The 21879-nt window shown below is 40.8% G+C and overlaps 1 protein-coding gene across 1 annotated transcript in view; it reads right to left on the bottom strand.

Moving 5' to 3' along the window:
* The window catches only part of LOC115075144 (lectin-like), a 28085-nt gene extending 6921 nt beyond the window's left edge, over positions 1-21164 (bottom strand). Inside the window, exons 1-5 of the mRNA XM_029575367.1 lie at positions 21012-21164; positions 16508-16561; positions 11861-11979; positions 11346-11486; positions 2628-2742 (exon numbers count right to left, since the gene is read on the bottom strand). Coding sequence (XP_029431227.1) covers positions 2628-2742; positions 11346-11486; positions 11861-11979; positions 16508-16559 — 427 coding nt within the window. The 5' untranslated portion in view covers positions 16560-16561; positions 21012-21164. The remainder of the gene's footprint in view (positions 1-2627; positions 2743-11345; positions 11487-11860; positions 11980-16507; positions 16562-21011) is intronic.
* Positions 21165-21879: the final 715 nt, after the last annotated feature.

A 21879-nucleotide genomic window follows, 5' to 3' on the forward strand; every position in this document is an offset into this window, starting at 1 on the left:
TAAATGATTTTTATTGTTATAGTTACTGAGTTACCTTCTGCTACTGGCTCCTCTTCTCCCCAGTTCCAGTACCCTTGTTTTAATGTAACTTTTGCCTTTTCCTCTATGTTTAAGTTAATGTTAACACCCCAGTTCCTTGTAAACTGATATGATATGATCTGTATCATGAATGTCAGTATAAAAAAAGCACTAAATAAAATAAATAAATATATAGAAATACACTATGCACATAAAATTTCCTATCAGATAGTTTGTTGCTATTCCTTACAGAGAAAAAAACAGGCAAAAATATAAAACATTCAGGCTCCTGAAGATGGTTTGGGAGGTTGGATAGCTGCAGGATCCATGTCATCAGGGACAGGAATAACCAGTCGAAGACTTACCCACATGGAAAGCTATAGGGATAAATACTGGACCAGCTCTGAAAGTCCCTAATGAGATAAAACCTTCTGCTATCTCATTTATATATGTACTCTACACCTTGATGTGGAAAATGTATGCATATACCACAACATTACAATGGCTATAAACACATATATTGAACCAATATGCATGAAAATAAACATACATGCATACATTTGCTATCAATTTAAAAAAAATGTATGTGAGTAATTATTACTAGGGATGTGAATAATTTTTCTGACGGATGAAAATATCGTACAATATTTTCTAATCCGTCAGATATCGGGGGGGGGGGGCCAAAAGCGATAGGAAAACCCCACAAAATGTTAGTGTGGTTTTCTTATTGTTTTTTTTGGGGGGGGGGAGGGGGAGAAAGGGCACCCATAAAAACAATGCCCAAATCCACCCCAACCCTTTAAATCAAATTATTTAGAATCCCCCACCCTTCTGACCCCCGAAAAACGTTCTTAAAGTACCTGGTGGTCCAGCGGGCATCCCGGGAGTGATCTTCCGCTCTCGGGCCATCAGCTGCCACTAATCAAAATGGCACCAATGGCTTTTTGCCCTTACCATGTGACAGGGGCTATCAGTGCCATTGGCCAGCCCCTGTCACATGGTAGGAGCAATGGATGGCCTGCACCATTTTTTAAAATGGCGCTGAATCCGATTTTTATTAGTGACCATGCTTATTCAGTTTGTTTGTCCCAATCTGAACAGAAAATATATTCATTCATCATTATTTTCCATTCAGATTAAATCAAATTCACATCTCCACTGGGAACTCACAGCCCGTTGGATGCATGCTTTCTGTGGGAATAATTTTCAAAAGAATTTACATGCTTAAAAATTGGCTTTAAATATGTAAATGGGCTTTTGAAAATTGCTACAATATATGCCATTGAATTGTCCCAAAGATTTACTCCCATTGGTGCACTTTACACTTTTGGTTTTTGAAAATTGATATGATAGTATGTTACATTTGAACATGTAGCTCCTTTGTAAATTGCATCCTGTATGAGTAGGCGAGGGTTTTAAATTATGTATAAAGTGTGTGAGATACAATGGTGACGGTGTAAGGTATAAAAGAATAAGTTGTGAATATAAATTGCAATTAATCTCAAAATAGTAAAAAATATATTTAAAGATTTTAAGCACACTTGCTACAAAGGTTAACGAGAGAAAATTTCAGTTTTAAAATACAAACATTTGTGTCCCCGCTGAGAAATGAAGAATTTGCCATTTTAGTTCTTTGCAAAATTTCAGTAACTGTTTAAAAAGAGTGGAAGATTTTCAAAACATTTGTGGTCTGTTATCTTATACTGTAGAGAAAAGGGGTCATAGCTTTCCTTTCTATCAATCTTATTAAGATTTAAACATATAAAGATGTTCCCTTAAGAAGTAATGGAATCTGAGCGGCTGTTGCACAACTCCAACCTAGGTTTCACCCAACCTCGAGAAGAAATAAATATAGTCAGGTCAGGAATTTAGTATAAATATTTCAATTTGTTTGCACATCGACACAGAATGGCAGGGGGCCAAGTGGGAAGAAAATAAAGCTTATCTGGGTAAGAACAATGTAATGCTTAGGTGACAGCCAAGGTATATCCTTAGCTAAAGCAGCTTAAATAGAATCAACCTGGCAGAATTCAATCTGCGCTTTTTGAGCTTAAGAATCCAACTGTTTCATCAAAATATATGGTTTAAGGAAACCTAATGGAGATCTTGAAAGCTTCCTGAGAAATTATTTCCCATCCCCACCCCACTCCAAAGAACAAGATCTATTTTCTACCTTTACTTTTTAATTTGTTTCAATTGGGAATTACACATCAGGAATTAAAAATAATCTCTGCATTTCTATAGCAGGGCGACCCTGGATCCACCCTTGCACTGCCCTGGCTAGGTATCACCATTGTCTGGTAGCTGGGACTCCATCCCGCAGGGTCCATAAATACTGAAGCTATGGCATCCCCAGCCACCAACAGCTTAACAGGAACAATGACTGCTTTTAGGGAACACTGCCATTGAATAAACAATGTATTACCAGGTAACAGCACTGATTTACTTCGGGACAAGCAAACTATAAATATGGTATGTTTACCTTTCCAGATCTGAAATATGTCAGTGCATTATTGTGAAATATAAAAACTGGCTATGATGGAAATTTGACTCATGATTGAGAAGAATTAGACAAGTGATATGTGAGAGGCAAAAAAAACAGAGCTTACCATTGTCTGGGTACCAAGAGCCAATAAAGTCTTCATCTCCCAAGTTATCTGGTTGTCCAGAGCCAAATGTTTCAAAATCCCATGTAGAACCATCTGTCCACATGTAATTCCCTTCCTTTAAAAAGTAAAGATTTAGTTAGAGACTGAAGAAATAGATAAATCAGTGGAGAAACGGAAAGCATTTGTATAAAATAAAAAGCAGAGATAAAAAGAAAGGCAGATCAGGATGTGTAGCCCCAAAATTTTTATTTTTTAATTCAGTGATTAATATAGAATTTTTTTTTTAGTTCAGTTCATTTTGTAAAATGAACACACACCCCTATCATTAAGCTAGAACATAAAATCTGAAACATTAAAAAAACAGAACCACTAGGAAAGAAATGGTATCCCAGGACCAAATGGCAAAGGCCTGGTATCAAGGCCTAAGCCCATGTCAAACCCAACACTGAGGCCTAGTCCTGCTGCCAAGACCTAGGACCTGCTGAGGCCTGGTCCTGATAGTAAGGCTTAAGCTGAGACCAGGCCCAGTATTGAAGCTTAGGCCCAGTGCCAGGTCAAGCCTTGACCAAGGTCCAGTGCAAAAGTCTAGGCCTGGTGCAAGGGCCCAAAAATTAGGCCCAGACAAGGCCCAGCATCAAAGTCAGACCAATGCCAGGACCAAGCCCTGTGGCTTGGTTCCTGCACTAAAGCCTAGGTCCAGAGCAGACCCAGTACTGATGTCAAGGTCCAGAACCATGGCCCAACCCTGATGCCTGGTTCTTACACTGAAGCCTAGGCCTAGGCCAGATCAAGTACAAAAGCCTAAGACAAGTACTGGAGCCCATTCTGAAGCCTGAACCTGGTTCCAATGACAGGCCCAGATGCCTGGTCCCAATGCTGAGGCCTAGACCAGGGTTGGGCCCAGCCCTATGACATGGACCAAATGCTTAGGCCTAGCCATAATGGTGAGACATTTGAAAAACTATGCTGCCCACCTGGAGGACAGCATCAAAGTTCTGTAACTTTGGCTCCTTCCACCTGTATGCTGGAGACATTTTTATGTACAGCTCTATATTTCAGTGGCCATACATCAAAATGGCACCATTCACTTTGGAGAAAGGTGCTGTAATGATATTATTCTGGTGCCATACTCCAGGTAGACAGCATTATTTTTCAAGTGCATGGATATGGGGGAGACATTTGGAGGTCATGGCCTAGGCCTCAAAAGTCATGCCCCCAACTTCAGTACTATAACCAGGCCTCAGGAATGGGCCCCAGTCTCAGTGCCCACTACTTAGCAAAATAACTATTTTGCTGGATAAATAGTTATCCAGCTAAGTAGTGGCCACTGAACATGACCAAATAAGGGTGGCTCAAGATGATTTATTCATTGGTGGCAATGTTTTCTGGATTCTGGGGATATTAACATTTCATTTATTCATTCATTCATCCCATTCAAATTAGACTATTGCAATGTTTTATTTCATGACCTCTCCTCTTCTCAATTACACAGGATTCAAACATCTCAGAATATGGCAGCAAAATTAATCTTTCATGCCATTTTCTTCTCTCCCTCACTGATACATTAAGATGAGGCCTTGATTTGGGTCAACAATTCTTGGTGTCTTTAGACATTTCTGCAGCATTTGATACAATCGACAACAACATTCTACTTTATAGGCTCCAGGAATTTAGAATTTCAGGTATTGTTCTTAAAAGGTTTCACTCCTATCTATCTGATCATACTCAATCCATCAAACTTAAAAATGAATTCTCTTCAATTCCCACTATAAAAGCCTGAGTTCCACAAGGTTCTGCACTTTCTTCTACTCTTTTTAATCTTTACCTTACTCCTATTTGTAAAATTCTTCCTTATCTGATTGTTACAAACTCTATGCAGATGACATTCAATTTGTTTTTGAGCATACGCCCATCATAGGATGATACACTCAAACACCTCAACATTTGTTTTTCTGCTATTCAAAAGTGGTTAAAGCATCATAAATTTTCATTAAACATGGCCAAAACTGAGTTTCTTGCTGTCCATAGTCCCTGCACTATTTTTAATTTCAGTTCCATTTCGCTTCAAGGGTGCAATTTCATTATTCAAAAGCAAATCAGAAGTCTTGGTTTTATAATAGATAACACCTTATCAATTCACCCACAAATTAGACACGTTATTTCCTAGGGGTGTGCATTCGTTTTGAACTTATAGGTAAAACGCAACTTTTTTTTTTTTTTTAACTTAAAAAAGTGATGAGGCGAAAACGATCGGATTTCCAACTTATTCAACATAGCTATGTTGAATACATTGGAAATCGCGATTGTTGATCCTAAATAAAAATTTAAACCCCTCACCCTCCTTAATCACCCCCCAAGACTTACCAAAACTCCCTGGTGGTCTAGCGGGGAGTCAGGACGCCATTTCTGTACTCCTTTGCGAGGAGCACGTGAAGTTGGCGTCACGTCGGAGTGACGCGGACGTCACGTGATTCCCCGCGCGTTCGCTCCGGGACCCTCGTTGGACCCAAAAGGAACTTTTGGCCAGCTTGGGGGGGTCAGGAGCGAACGCGCGGGGAATCACGTGACGTCCGCGTCACTCCGATGTGACGCCGACGTCACGTGCTCCTCGCAAAGAAGTACAGAAATGGCGTCCTGACTCCCCGCTAGACCACCAGGGAGTTTTGGTAAGTCTTGGGGGGGGATTAAGGAAGGTGAGGGGTTTAAATTTTTATTTAGGGAATCGGTGCACGTATGGACATAGACTCAACTTATGGAATTCTCCATATGTCCATATTGACCGAAATTGACCCCCCCTTTCGACTTATGGACTTATGAACATAAACTTTTGGTCTGCACATCCCTATTATTTCCCAAGGCTTCTATAGAATTTGTGTTTTGTCTAGCCTTAAAAAGCTTCTCCATCTTTGCAAATTTTGTACAATATGTCAGGCTTCAATTTTATTTTATTTATTTATTTATTTTATTTACCCGATTTTCTAGACCGTCGTTTAGTAAAAAACTTTCACAATGATTTACATACTTAAGAAAATGAATACATCTTTGAATATAAAATACTTAAATAAAATAGATAAGAACAGCATAAAAAGAATAAGAGTATTAAGAAGCATCACTCAGCCATTGTTGCGTCCGTCGGTCTACGATGGCTTCGCCCCACCTACCTCTCTCTACTTGGAGCTCCTCCCGCTCACCTTGGACTGATGGCCGCCACGGCATCAACCTGCCGACCTCTCCGGTGTCCCCGGACCGGCTTTGGTGCTGCCTCCCGCCATTCTCCTTCAAGGTACCTCTAGGGCACATGCGCACATGCCGCCCTCATCTTTATTTCCACATTGGCGCGAACCTCAGGGGCGTCCCCCTGTTCTGACGTCACGATTCCAGGGTATATCTGCCTGCAGCATTTGCTAGCTCGTTGAGTTAGCTTCAGGATTTGTACGGATGGGATTCGCTCTCCGTTCCTAAGCTACTCTCCCACTCCAGCTCTAACTGGAACTCTTACTACCCTTCGGGGCCACTAATGGGGTACCCGCTCCTCGGAGGCCTCTCTGCTTCTTTCAGGTGCTATCAGGAAACCGGTACTCGCTCCTCGAGGGCCCATGTTCCCTGTGTCGCTGCCTGCTACTTCTACCTTCTACTTGGAAGAACTAACTACAGTCATCACCTGTGAGTACAGAAACATCTCTCTCTATAGTACAGCTTCGCCAGAACCAGGTACTCGCTTCTCAAGGGCCTGCTCTCTGCTCCAGTGCTAGACCTCTCATTTAGTGGAATCTCTGCCTCTGCTAGTGAGTACAATGCTATTGAGTCTCTCTGCTCTAAGGGATCAGAAAGTCGCTCCTTGAGGACCTGCTCTCCCTGTCTCGGAGCTCTCCTATTTTACTTGGGACTCTGAATGCTAATTATATTGTGTGCTCATAACTCTGTCTCTTTCCACTACAGCATATATATAGATACAAATCTAAATAGTTCAAATTGCCCAAAATGAATGTGTTGTCCCTAAGAAAACCCCAGAAATGTTTTCGTGTTTTGAATTTGGGAAATAGTGTGCACTGTTGGTACGCATTATTTGCTATTTCCTGAGAAAATTCTATTTTCAAAAATTGATTACTGCAACTCTCTGCTAATTGTCCTTCCAACTATCATTACCAAACCACTACAAATGTTGCAGAACTCGGCTGCCAGGATTCTAACCAACACTAGTAGAGGAGAACACATCACACCTATACTAAAAAACCTACCCTGGCTCCCTATCAAATCCAGAATCATATTCAAAGTACTAACCATAACCCACAAGACCATTCATTCCCAAACTTCGCTAGATCTAAGCTTCCCACTTCGTCCTCACGCATCATCAAGACCAGTCAGAACCAGCTACTTAGGCACCTTATATGCACCTCCAGCCAAGTCATTGCTCAAGAAACATGCATTCTCGACTGCCAGCCCCTTTCACTGGAATGCCATCCCCACTGACCTTCGTCTTGAAACTTGTAGTTGAACGTTCAAAAAGAAGCTCAAAACTTGGCTTTTCACAAAAGCCTTCACTTAAAGATCTCTCCCCGAGCCATGACTCAGGGCTAGACTTATTCTCGCATTTCATAATCCCTTACGCTAGATGTCTGATGCCGTAACTATTTCATCTTATAACTTTGCCTCATGATTCCACCTGTTAGATGTACGTTATGCTGCACTCATGCTTATTAAGTCAGATGTAAACCCAACTTTTTGTTGACTGTTATTTGTAATTATTTGCAATTATGGGTACTTATTTATAATGATTTATAATAATTTAATTCTTGTTCTCTGCTTTATCTATAAGTTCTAATAGATAACGAAGTTATCCCTGTTATTTGTACCCACTTGTTTGATGTAATTTCCAACTTTGGTTCTATGTAAACCGACGCGGTATGTACTAGTACATGAACATCGGTATATAAAAGCCTTTAAATAAATAAATAAATAAATAAATAAATAAAATGTTTAAAAATTACTGACCCACCATGACTTGAGGGTCTAGGACTAGCAAAGTGCAGCCAGGGCTTCCCCAGGTTCCTCTGCCCCCTTTTACCCTCTGAGAAATCTTCCAAGTCCAGGCACAAGAAGGAAGCAGAAGTGATCCTGCTTACTCCTGCCCTACTGGCACCATTTTCTCGTACAGCCGTAGGTTTGTATGGCCATAAAAATAAATGCTGCTGTCTGACCCTGAGACTAGCAACATTTGATTTCACACTTGGAATCAGTCTCAGGGCAGAGAGGCACCATTTTTAAAAGATTTGCTTCTTTCCATTTCTTATGCTTGGACCACCACGCAAGGTATAGGTGGAGGTTGAGATGTCCCAGGTACTGGAGAATATCTGAGAGAGGTTGAGAAATGGGGTTGGATGTACGTGCAGAGACCCTGGCTAGGCTTGGCTTAGCCCAACCAGGAAGGCCAAGCCCTAGCTGATTTCTGGGTGATGCAGGAGACTGGGGAGGCTCTAGGAAGCGGTGGCATGGGTCCAGGGAGGCCCCATTTTGTACTATTTTTGTTTGTAGGATTTTTTTTAAGTTTTTGAAATTAAAATGAAAATTTGGTTATATTCTGTCTTTAGAGGACTAAAGATTGAACTTAAGTATTAGGATAGTCAGAAAGCAGAATCTTTAAAGGCATCTGGGAAATAAATTGTTAATTCTTTCCTGAATTCTTTAGGGCACTCAATATGTAAGTGAGAGGGCAAAGAGTTCCATATGGTTGGACTGGTTATTGAAAATGCCCTCTCTCTGGTTAAATCGATCCAGGCATAACGTGGAACTGGAATTGCTAATAATTGTTGGCTTGTGGAGCAAAAAGAATGGCAAAGGGTATATAGAGTAACTTTATGGTGGCTTAATACAGGGCGAAGTAATGTTATGAAGCATGTGTTGATGATGGATGAAATCTTGTATTTAATCCACCATTGAATTGGAAGCCAGTGTAATTGCATGAGTATTGGCTTAATGTGTTCATGTAACTTTGACCCTGCAAGAAAACAGGTGGCTGAGTTATGGATGATCTGAAGAGTTCAGCTCATCATTTTGAGGTATAGTACACATCTTACTTAGTATTCTCTATTCAAAAAATGTCAATAAAAATGTATCTCAATCTATAACCAAACGCAAGTTCATTACTGCAGACACATTTCTTGATACAGTAGTACCTAATCTGCCAAATACAATAGCTCCCAGTATTCAAGAAACTATTGAAAAATGGAATTCAGCCATTACTTCTTCATTAGATTCAATCGCTCCTCAAAAGACAATAAATATATCTTCAAACAAAACTAAATCAAATGCCCCATGGTATTCTAAAGCATTACATTCACTCAAATCCTCACTTAGAAAATTAGAACGCAAATGGAGAAAGAAAAAAACCCCAGAAACAAAAAATGCTTACTACTCCAACCTACGTCAATACAAAAAAAAAAATAAACTTAGCTGAAAAATCCTATTATGCAAACCAAATATCCAAAGCAAATGGCAACCCTAACATACTATTTAACATAGTAAAAACTTTAACTACCATTCAGAAAGAATGTCTCATTAAGTTCGACACTGCCTTATGTAATAAAATTGCTAACTACTTTATGACAAAAGTCACAGATATTTCAAATCAACTTTCTAAATTTCCTTTACTCTCATATAAAGATCTTGAACCCACCTACACATGGACAGAATTCACCTTGGTTACAGAGGAAACCATACAAACTATCATTGGAAAACAAAACCCCTCCAATTCCCCTAATAATCCCTGCTCTGGTGCTTTCTTTAAAGCATTAGGCCCACATGCTAGCAACTTCTTAGCACAATTAGTGAACCAATCTTTAGAAACAGGCTCTTTTCCATCCTCTCTCAAAAAAACCTCCATATTACCGATCTTGAAAAACAAATCTAAGGAAGACTTCGACCTCAGTAATTACAGACCCATTGCCACATTAACATCTTTGGCCAAATTAATTGAATCAGCAGTACTATCCCAACTATCAGAGTATTTATCAGACAATGACATATTACATACAAATCAACATGGATTTCGTAAAGGCCACTCCACTGAGACTCTTCTTCTGACTTCTTTTGATTCTATATTTCGGGCTTTTGACTCTTACACAGATCACATTATCGTTTTCTTAGATATATCAGCAGCATTTGATATCATTGATCACCAAATCCTTATTTCCATTCTTAAATCTATAGGTATTACAGGCACTGTATTACATTGGTTCATCTCATTTCTAACTGACCGTATTCAACAAGTTACTATAAATAATCATTCCTCCGATACATACTCCATTGCATCAGGTGTTCCACAGGGTTCCTCTCTATCTCCTATTCTTTTCAATATCTATCTGTTACCTCTCTGTCACATACTAGCCTCATTAAACATAAAATTCAAAATCTATGCTGACGATATACAATTCATGGTGCCATATAACATCTCCTGGTCCCATACATTATCTTTAGTATCATTATATTTCACAACCATCGATACCTGGCTTTCCCACAACCGTTTGAAATTAAATCCAAATAAAACAGAAATAGTTCATCTTTCATCAATAACTGATTCATCTATAGGCCCCCCCTCTCAACTTATATTCAATGGAACAACTATCCCCATATCAAAATCCGCAAAAAACTTAGGCATAACTATCAATACAGACCTTTCTTTAAAACAACATATATCTGTACTAACTAGGAATTCCTTCTACAAACTTCAACTCTTAAAACGTCTACGTCCCCTACTTTTCTTTCTTGACTTTCGGACTATTCTTCAATCACTCATCTTCTCTGGACTGGATTACTGTAATTCTCTATACATAGGTCTCCCAGAAAACACACTTCATTCACTTCAATTAATCCAAAATGCAGCAGCACGTATCCTAACAAATTCTTCAAAAAAAAAATCATATCACCCCAATACTTCAATCTTTACATTGGTTACCAGTCAAATATAGAATACAGTTTAAAATTCTATCCATTATACACTCTCTTATTCATACCCCTAACTCAGTTACTTTATGCTCCATCCTCTGCATTTACAAACCAACCAGACACCTAAGATCACTAGACAAAAATCTTGATATTCCATCACCTCGACAAGCCCGTTTAGACATCACCAGAAAAAGAGCTTTTTCAGTTATAGGTCCCATTTTATGGAATTCTTTACCAGACTCCATCAGATCCATATGCAACTCCAAACAATTCAAAAAATCATTAAAAACACATTTATTTCAAATTGCATTTCATATACCACCCACCAAATAATGCATCATATTCCCAGCTTTGGCACCTGATCTCGATTCTTTCACTTGTTTACTGATTTGTTTAAATTACCTATTTTATTTTAATTTTTACTTTATATTAATGAATAATTTTTGTAATTTTTATATCTTTTATAACTAAATTATCCTTAAGTAATCCTTACCTTTAGTTTTATTAGTTTTTATCTTTATTTTTATTTGATATTTGTAAACCGTTTTGATTAAACACTGTTTGTAAAGACGGTATAGAAATATTTTTAAATAAATAAATAAATAAAAATCTGCCTCTTTGCCGTTAATATGCTAAATTCAGTATCTGATGTGCCTACTAAATAAATTCAAATATTAAAGACAAAAAGTCTGATCCTGTTCCTGTTCATTCTCTTCAGATTACAGTTTATTATGGACTTGCTCTGAGGTTTCATTAAACACGAAAGTCAGGTTATACCGTGAAAATATCATGTCCTCCAATCCAGTAGGACCGCCCGTCCAAATGGCCAAACATTTTCCCCATAAAAGCAAAAATAAAGTCATTTTCCTCAACAGAATGAATGGAGGCCAGATGGGAATTCTGTAACAGGCATGCTTCCTAGAACAAACAAGAAGGAGACATTTTTATTAGCACAGAGATTTCTTTTTTCAGTAAATTCCTTTTTTTCTTAAAAAGTTAAATATTATAGTCCTAGAAAATGAACTGTAGAATGTGAGAAAAAAAACAAGATTAAATGCATTCACTAAAGACAGACAACAGACACCAAATAATTTGAGATAGCAAAAGAGCTCATTATTACTAACAATATCCTCCAATATCTGAGCTGACATTCAAACTGAAATGTTTTGGGTAAAGCAGAAGAAAACTAGCGATGGTTTGAAACTGTGTTCGAGAGAGAAAGATGCATATTTCCAAAATGCATAGAAATTAACGTGACATTTTTTGCTGGTGAACACTTTTGTGTTTTTTACCTCTGCATCTGCCCACGACATGCGAGTTGTAAAATTCCTATAACAGGCATCTTTGTACTGAACCCAACCTGTGGCACAGAATCCCTGAGCACACAGGCAGTTTTCCGCAGCACAGTTACCTATAATAAGAAAAATAATAAAACTAATAATAATTCATATTCATATAGCACTTGTAACCCCTGGCAGCATATTTCTGATTCATAGACTCCATGAAATTATACAAAGGGGAGAAGAGTTGAATTAGTTAAGTGTATTTAGTTTGCATCTTTTCATTGTAGCTCAAGGCAAGTTAAATTCGGGTACTGCAGGAATTTTCCCGTCCCTAGGACATGTGAGCGCAAATTCCACGTCTGCTGCATAAATCAGGAGATTTTAAAAGGGGAGCGTGCTGATGCTGTTCCCAGATTTCCCAGTTTGTCCCTCCAACCCCTCCTGCTCCGATAGCCATCACTACCCCCAGTTAGCTCCAACTTTTAAAACCTGCAGAGCTTCTGAGTTTTCTTTACATTTTAACTTACACAGCATCCATAGCAGAAATAAAGTTACAGGGCAGGGGAGCTTGGTTACAGCCACACATCTCAGGTTCACTCTGAAACGTCTATGTCGTCCCCCCCCCCCCCCCCCCCCCCCCCCCCCCCCCCCCCAGACCATTCCCATTCCACACCCCTTTTTTGAAAACTTTCAAGATGTTCACACTAAGGTATTTATGTGCGTATTCGGGTGCCTTTTAAAATATGGTCGGCATACAAAAGCCCGACTTATTCACACATCCTCCGACTGATGCGTGCTTGGGGCTTTTAATATTCAACTCTATTAGTTCAACTGAATTACATTTAAATATTATGTCAGAGAGTACCACAGTGTTAAAGGCAAAAAACATATGCTATGATCTTTTGTCTTATTATAGCTCTTTTCTAGTTCAATCATTTGAATGTTAGACCTTGCATTTTACTTGACATTAATAAAAAGCAAACACTGAACCTTTTTAACTGTAAGGACTTAAAATATATCAGTACTCTGTTATAGAGCTGTGGTTTGGTAGCAAGCCATGGTTTCATCACTGCTCAGGTGGCTCTGGCCTATTAAGCCATTTCGGTGAATTCAGGGATGCCACTGTTTGTAAAATGCCCCAGCACTTTTCCCCACTGATACATTTGAAATGGTGAATGCACTCTGTAAAACAGGGTTCTCTTTTGATTCAATGTGCCCCTAGACCTCAGATTTCATGTAAGCCTTCCTTTCCCTCACTGCAGACGTGAATACTACTGCTGCAGGGGCTGGGGTTGAAGGTGGACTGAGAGGCAAAAGGTCAGAGGCCATCCACCGCCTCCTCTTCCTTTGCCCTGACTGTATTGCTTTCTGTCTCCTCTACATGCTCAGTTGAAAACAGCATGCTAGTAACTAATAGAGATGTGAATCGGAACCGGAATCGGTTCGGTTCCGGTTCCGATTCAAATCGTGCATTTTTTTTTGTTCTGCCCAATCGTTTTTTGTTTTATCGGCTGCGCCCAATCCGATAAACAAAAAACCCACCCCGACCCTTTAAAACTGCTCCCTTAGCCTCCACCACCCTCCCGACCCCCCAAAAAATGTTTTAAAATGACCTGGTGGTCCAGTGGGCCCCGGGAGCGATCTCCCGCTCTCGGGCCATCAGTTGCCACTAATAAAAATGGCGCTGGCCATCCAGTGCTCCTAGCATGTGACAGGGGCCGGCCAATGGCACGGATACCCTGTCACATGGCAAGGGCATCCATTGTACCTGAAGACTGGAGGGTGGCCAATGTAACCCCAATATTTAAAAAGGGCTCCAGGGGTGATCCGGGAAACTACAGACCGGTTAGCCTGACTTCAGTGCCAGTGCCAATGCCATCGGCGCCATTTTTATTAGTGGCAGCCGACGGCCCGAGAGCGGGAGATCGCTCCCGGGGCCCACTGGACCACCAGGTAATTTTAAAATGTTTTTTTTTTTTTGGGGGTGGGGGGGTCTAAAGTACAAAATCATAGAATATATAGCTGGAACACAGCCAGCATGGATTAATCCAAGGGAAGTCTTGCCTCACAAATCTGTTACATTTTTTTCAAGGAGTTAATAAACATGAGGATAAAGGTGAACCGGTAGATGTAGTGTATTTGGATTTTCAGAAGGCTTTTGACAAAGTTCCTCATGAGAGGCTTCTAACTAAAAAGTCATGAGATAAAGGTTAAAAGACAGGAAACAGAGAGTAGGATTAAATTGTCTATTTTCACAGTGGAACATGGTAAAGAGTGGCATGCCTCAGGGATCTGTACTTTTCAATATATATAAAAATGATCTGGAAATGGATACAATGAGTGAGGTGATCAAATCTGCAGATGACATAAAATAATTCAGAATCGTTAAATCTCATGCAGATTGTGATCAATTGCAGGAGGATCTTGCAAGACTAGAAGACTGGTCATCCAAATGGTAGATGAAATTTAATGTGAACAAGTATAGGTGAAGCATATAGAGAAAAATAACCCATGCTATACTTACATGATATTAGGTTCCATAATAGGAGTTACCACCCAGGAAAAAGAGCTAGGGGTTACATTGAAATTGTCAGCTCAATGTGCTGCAGAATGTTAGGAATTATTAGGAAGGGAATGGTTAATAGAACGGAAAATGTCATAATACCTCTGTATCTCTTCATGGTGAGACCGCACCTTGAGTACTATGGCCAACACATCTCAGAAAAGATATAGTTGCACTGAAGAAAGTACAGAGAAAGGCGACCAAAATGATAAAGGGGATGGAACAGCTTTCTTATGAGGAAAGGCTAAAGAGCTTAGGGCTGTTCAGCTTGGAGAAAAGGTGGTTGAGGAGAGACATGATGGAGGTCTATAAAATCATGAAGGCTAGAACAGGTAAATGTCGATCATTTATTTACTCTTTCAAAAAATAGGACTAAGGAGCACTCCATGAGGTTAGCAAGTAGCACACTTAAACAAATCAGAGAAAATTCTTTTTTCATTCAATGCACAATTAAGCTCTGGAATTCGTTGCTGGAGGATGTGGCTAGGTCATTTAGTGTATCTGGGTTTAACAAAGGTTTATATATATTCCTGGAGGAGAAGTCCATAAACTGCTATTAATCAAGTTGACTTAGGGAACAGCCGCTGCTATTACTGGCATTAGTAGCATGGGATCTATTTCATGTTTGGGTATTTGCCAGGTACTTGTAAACCTGGATTTGCCATTGTTGGAAACAGGATGCTGGGCTTGATAGATCCTCGATCTGACCCTGTATGGCAACCTTTTATGTGCTTATGCTCCCTAATCCTGCCCCTTGTAGAGAACAGAAGGGGAGTGTGTGATCCTGAAGCAGAAACTGCAGAGCAGACTCAAAAAGAGGGTGAATTAGCACACGTTTGAAGCTCGAGAGAAATAGGGCCATTGGTCAAATTTTGTGTGGCTTTGATGATAAGCACTACAGTTTCAAACCAGTACTAATTCATCTTCTTTTGTGTCTGAAATCCAGGGCCCAGTTTCTGGCAGACCAACCCAGCATGGCATTCTGCCATTGTTTTCCAGGATCCAAGGAGGCAGAATAGAGGCAGCAGTGTAAATTGGTTCTGGCTTCTCTGCGGATGTGGAGCAGAGTTGGAGGTAGTGAGTATCATTTCTGCCCCACCTGTTGCGTGTTCTGGCCTGCAACCGGCCCTGTTCTCCCCTGATGCCCGGGTACCGGACTTGGCCCTTCCTCTCTGGCAGCGGTAGAACCACCTATTTGCTAAGCTCGACAAGTGCTTGCTTGAGAAGCAGATCCTACCCTTCCTGGGCTACATCGTTTCCCAACATGGCTTCTCTATGGATCCCAGTAAGCTACGAAGCATCCAAGACTGGCCCTGACCCATGGGCCTCCATGAACTCCAGGAGTTCCTTGGTTTTACCAACTACTACCGCCACCTCATAGCCAATTATTCTCTGGTTGCCGCACTTCCTAAAGACATGAGCAGCCCCATGGCCTTGATTTTTGTGCAATTTCCTGGCACAATTGAGGAAGCCAAGAAGAATGGCAAAGGTCGAAGTAGCATGTAGTGAATGCCTGTCATCTCCACTGCATCTGCTGCTACTGGGTGTGTTCACATATAATATATCTGTGAGTGTGTGTGTGTGAGAGAGAGTGTGTGTGTGTGAGTGTGTGTGTGTGTGAGTGTGTGTGAGAGTGTGCGTGTGTGTGTGTGAGAGTGTGTGTGTGTGAGTGTGTGTGAGAGTGTGTGTGTGTGTGTGTGTGTGGTAGGTACAGACTAAATTCTAACACTTTAGCTTGTCTGGATTTCCTTTTTCCTTGCTTTTTTTATTGCATTATATTTATAGTCATAATTTAAAACACAGAAATAATATTCTCCATGAGACTGAAATAAAATGATTTTCTTATTCAGGGAATTTATTAAAGGGAAAGTACATCATGTTGGATTTGACTTTCTAACCCTGTGCTCAAGGTATTTTATAATCCCAGCATTTCCTAACTCCAGAAAAGGCAGGAATGGAGAGCAACATTGACTTGCGTAAGCTCACAAGAATCATCAGTGGGAAAAGCAAGATTTGAACCCTGGTTTTCCTCACTCTCAGCCCATTGCTCCAACCACTAGGCCACAAGGATCTTTAGTGCAATATAATCCTACCTCCAGTAATGAAGAGGAGACCCAGAAGACACAGCGATGCACAGACATTCATGTCTAGGGAGAGAAAGAAGGTGTCATGAAAACAGCTACAACATGGCATGGACTGAATGCACTGAAGTGCAATTTCCTGGCACATAAAGACTATAAAATACATCGTAGTCATATTAAATCAGTCCGGGAACATGCCCCTTTGGTAGACCATTGGGTGGCAAAGAATCATTCCCTTAATGATATTCAATTCTTTGTTATTAAACAAATTATATTAAAGAATGAAGGGGATTTGTCTACTGCTCTTAGGAAATCCGAACAGCGTTTTATCTACAATTGGCGTACGACAGCTCCGTCTGGCCTTAATGGGCCTATTGAATGGAACGCATTCTTTTGAATTTCCTTGAATTATCCTTTTGGACTGATGTTGAGAAGACCTATAGTAAGAGGCAGTTCAGTGGGCCTCGGTTGAGAAGTAGTCAAAATAGGTTTGGCGTCCTTAGGATTATGTTTTGTTTTGCTTAATTCCCAGGTTTCTATATATAATCACATAAGTGATTATATTAAGCATTTGTGAGCATTGATTGTCAGGAGTATATAAAGTTTTGGAGGATTGAACTTGATACAACGTTTTGTGCCTGACGTAATGCGTCACATTTAATCATGTGTGAGTATGGCGATCCTGAATAATCGTGTTGGTGTGGAGTGCTGTAAAAAGTAGGTAATTCTTTGGAGTTTTGTTAAATGTGTTATTCATTATTTTCCTTTAAACAGAATTTTTGAAGCACAACATGTGAAGTGAGTTTCCTGAATATCACTGAATATCCCCAGATAAGGTTATCTGGATAACTGGACATCTTTTGAATGTCGCTGGATAGGTTTAAATTTATTTGGCTTCAGGTATCCAGATAACGTTAGTCTTAGCTGCCTATATTCAAAAGAATAGAGACAGTTAAGTGGCAATGGCCATTTTAAAAAAGTGTTGTGCGCAGACCTCATGGTCCAAATCCCAGCTCTTCTCCCCCACCCACCCCCCACTCAGGGCAATAAGAAAGTCTTCTACCAGAATAAGCCCCCAAACCATCCTTTAAACCCTCCGTGTAGAAATCAGAGTTTCCCAAGTGGGCCCCAGCCTCTACCACCTCCCTGGCGAAGCTTTTTCTGTAAGGACGGGCCCCTAATCCTCCCTCCCAGCTGGAACTTTAGACGACCCCTTTGTAGGACCAGGTCGAGGTGCGCTCTGATGTGAGGTACTTTCAATATGGCTTTAACAGCCATGCTGGGAGCGTAAATTTACAGCTTTGTTGCCGCTTCCAGTGTTGCTCTCGGATCAAACACCCATGACCGCAGTGCACCATGATCCCAGCCCTACAAAGGGGTTGATCCCAGCACTACAAAGGGGTTGACTAGGGTACCAGGTGGGTTTGGAGAGTTAGGGTTGGGGTGCAAGGGTGGGTGATTGCCTTCATTTAAGAGTAAAGTTTACTGGATGGGGGGTGGAGCCAGCACCGGCCCATGAAACTTTGATTTCTACATAACACTTGGAGGTGTGGGTGCTTGCTCTGGCAGCAGGATCTTTGAAGGCAGCAGGGGAGGATCAGGCGGTCTGGAAAGATGAGCTGGTGGGTTAATAAGGACTGAGGGATGAAGAGAAACTGGAGGATTATAGAGGGATTGGCTGGGGGTAGGAGGAGAAACTGAGGGGTGAGAGAAGGGGGGGGGGTCAACTGGATAACGGATGAGATTGGCTTACGTAGCGAGAGAAGGAGGGATAGATGATTTGTGTGAGAGAGAAGGGATCGGGAGAGAAGACTAAGAGAGAGCATACAGAACTTTTTAGGGGGATTGGAAATTAGAAAAGGTTGGGATTGGGAATGTGAGGGAGAGCAGGCCTGGAGACAGGGTGCAAAGACTCCAATCCAGATCCTCCCTCTCTCTATTCCATGTTCTCCTATCCCAGATCCTCTCCTCCCTCTAACTCTTGTTTTTTCTTTCCCCCCCCCCCCTCACCACCTCTCACTCATCTCCCCTTCTCCATTCCTCCACTCCTATCTCCTTTCTCCATTTCCTACAGAAATGACTCATAAAACACAATCTTTTAGCTTACGAAACAATCTGCATTTATTTTGTTAATGTCAATGTTCAATATGGTTCGGATGAACTAATCCAGTTTCATTTTTACTCTTAATGTGGGGAATTTTTAAACATTTTATTTCAGATTAGGCAAAGATATTCTGTTTTTCAAATCTAGTTTTTGAAAACAAATGATTTGACTATGAACAAATGTCCATTATTTTTAGTATTGTAAATGTGCTCACAGAAGCAGATAAAGAGAGATGCTGGGAGGGGTATTTTGGGGTCATTTGTCTTACCTGCTTTTACAACCTGCCAATAATGAAGGTTCTTCATTCCCTAGGTAAACTAAGATGTGAATATAAAATGTGCCCTGAACCTCCATCCACATTTTACAAAGAAAACTTGTGTTATGCACACAAATCGTGTTTTGTGTGCATAAAACCCAGTGCACAGAGCATGTTCCGTGCACATTAAACAGGAGTTGTGCTTAAAGGTCAGAAAACATGATTTCTGCACAAATTGTGTTGTATGCGCATGAATCCCGAGTACAGGAACCTTCACACCATGAACCCTGGGATCCGAAGTGGCCGATCTCCTCATCACTTTTATTTTTTATTTTTTTAAAAGCTTTAATAAGCCAGAGAGAGAAAGGGGGTGGGGAGGGGTGGGGAGAAGAGAGGGAAGACAACTTCAAACAAACACCAGCTTCTGCCCTCTAAGTCCTACAAGTCCCCCCTGGGGCTGGAAGCCTTACCCAGGGCTCACTTAACTTGGAAGCACCAGAAGCCTGGCCCAAAATACTGGGTTTCCCAGCCTTTCTGCTTGATTGATAGCAAACCTACTGAAAACTCCTCCACCTGGCCTGAAACCTGGAAGTCAAGTTCCTGCTCATCGGGCACGAATGTCCTGCCACCGGCTGGACACAGGGAATACTGGCTTTTGGTTGGAGCGGCACCGTGGTAACTACGAGTGATGTCATGGGAAATAAAAGTGTTTCCTCCGTCTCCATCTGCTAGTACGGGAAAGAAAACCCACACATTGTGACTGTTGTAGCAGGATGATAAGGAAACATGATTTAAGCCTACGCTCCTTTCCACATTGGGGCATAACAACTAACGCCTTCATTGACGTGGGATTTGCACGGAGGAGCACTAAAATGTGTACAATGTTTTGCTCAAGTCCTTTGTTTAATCGGAAGTAAAGTTGTGCACTGTGTACAATTCTGGTCGCCGCATCTCAAAAAAGATATAATTGCGATGGAGAAGGTACAGAGAAAGGCTACCAAAATGATAAGGGGAATGGAACAACTTCCCTATGAGGAAAGACTAAAGAGGTTAGGACTTTTCAGCTTGGAGAAGAGACGACTGAGGGGGGATATGATAGAGATGTTTAAGATCATGAGAGGTCTAGAACGGGTTAATGTGAATCGGTTATTTACTCTTTCGGATAGTAGAAAGACTAGGGGACACTCCATGAAATTAGCATGGGGCACATTTAAAACTAATCGGAGAAAGTTCTTTTTTACTCAACGCACAATTAAACTCTGGAATTTGTTGCCAGAGGATGTGGTTAGTGCAGTTAGTATAGCTGTGTTTAAAAAAGGATTGGATAAGTTCTTGGAGGAGAAGTCCATTACCTGTTATTAAGTTCACTTAGAGAATAGCCACTGCCATTAGCAATGGTTACATGGAATAGACTTAGTGTTTGGGTACTTGCCAGGTTCTTATGGCCTGGATTGGCCACTGTTGGAAACAGGATGCTGGGCTTCATGGACCCTTGGTCTGACCCAGTATGGCATTTTCTTATGTTCTTATGTTCACAGAAATGTGCAGACAGTCGCATGCTATGAGGACGCGCAGCTGAGGGCAACTTATTACATTGGGGCCAAAATTAGAAAATCCTTCCTGAGGTCTAAACTAAATGTCCCCAGTTATAATTTAAGCCTTAACCCCAAGGAGATGGAGAACAACTGATTCCCAGCCTCTGATCACTGCCATCAGCTCCCGGTTCTGCTAGACAAGAAGAAAACTGCTGTAACCTTCTTAGACAGTCTCAGCTGTTACAGGGAATATCTTTTCTCAGATTCCTGCAGAACATTTTGTAGTGCATTAATAAGGACCCTGGGACAACAGGTAAAAAGAAACTAGCAATATCAGGTGGTATTTATCAAATCATAACAAAACACTTTTCACATGAGCTTTTCAAGCTTTTTTTAAATAATGATATTCAATACATTTCTGATAAGATCAATAACCTTTTCCTAAATGTGCAATCCTGCTCTGCCTTGCTAGAATTACTGATATTCAGAGAAGTTAGTAACTTGTAACTTTAGGGAATTGTGAGAAGTGCAGAGATTTTCTTGGGTGCTAAGATGTTTTCTGTAGAGTGGTGCACAGATCCCATACATCCAGCACAAAATTCAGAGACAATAACCACTCACCTGGTTTTGGTGCTTTAACCTGTAAGAGAAGAGAAATATTTTTGCAGAAGAGTAGAAATGACGGCTCTTCACTGCACTGAAAATTTCTCTGAAGAGTACAGACTAGTCCAGAAACTCCCCGTTTATATCCCCTGCAACTCAAGTGATGTCAAAACAAAATGCAAATCAGGTGCAGGAAGCAGTAAAAGTTTCTTCAGAATAGGCAGGTATGGGATTACTGATTACAACATAGGCCACAGGGTCAGGATTACAGTCAGCAGATGCATTTATGTACTTTTCTGGTATAAGGATTCCTCAAAAATGAGGAAGAACAAAAAAGCATGCATGCACGCAGACTCACTCCCCCGACTGCCACAAATAAAATGCTCATGTGCATGTACACACAGATAAACTGCATTCTGCTGAAAATTCATCCAACTCTATTATCCATAGAATTTATTTATTTAACAGCTTTTCTATACTGATATTAGAGGGTACATCATATCGGTTTACATATAACTGAACAGAAAATACAAAAAACAGGGACCGGGGGGGGGGGGGGGGGAGGGAGGAGCAGGAGGGTGAAAACAATGAGGAAATACTTTGAACCGGTGGAAATACTGAAAAAGGACAGAAGATAAACTAATATAGGAACAGTACCTTGCAGGAAAGCAATGTAAAATGGTACAGGAACTTGCAAACAAACACAATATAATCTTGCAAAAATACAATATAACATGGCGAGGAGTCTCGTAAACGTACAAGGGGAAGAAAAGAAGAGGAGAGGGGGAGTCCGAGGAGAGGAGAAAGAGGGAGAGACTTTCCAACTCATACCAGCACTCAGAGAGGCCTACCTCGGTGCTCCTAGGAGGTGACATCAGCAGGAAGT

The sequence above is a fragment of the Rhinatrema bivittatum genome, chromosome 13, assembly GCF_901001135.1.
Source record: "Rhinatrema bivittatum chromosome 13, aRhiBiv1.1, whole genome shotgun sequence".
NCBI classification, from domain to species: domain Eukaryota; kingdom Metazoa; phylum Chordata; class Amphibia; order Gymnophiona; family Rhinatrematidae; genus Rhinatrema; species Rhinatrema bivittatum.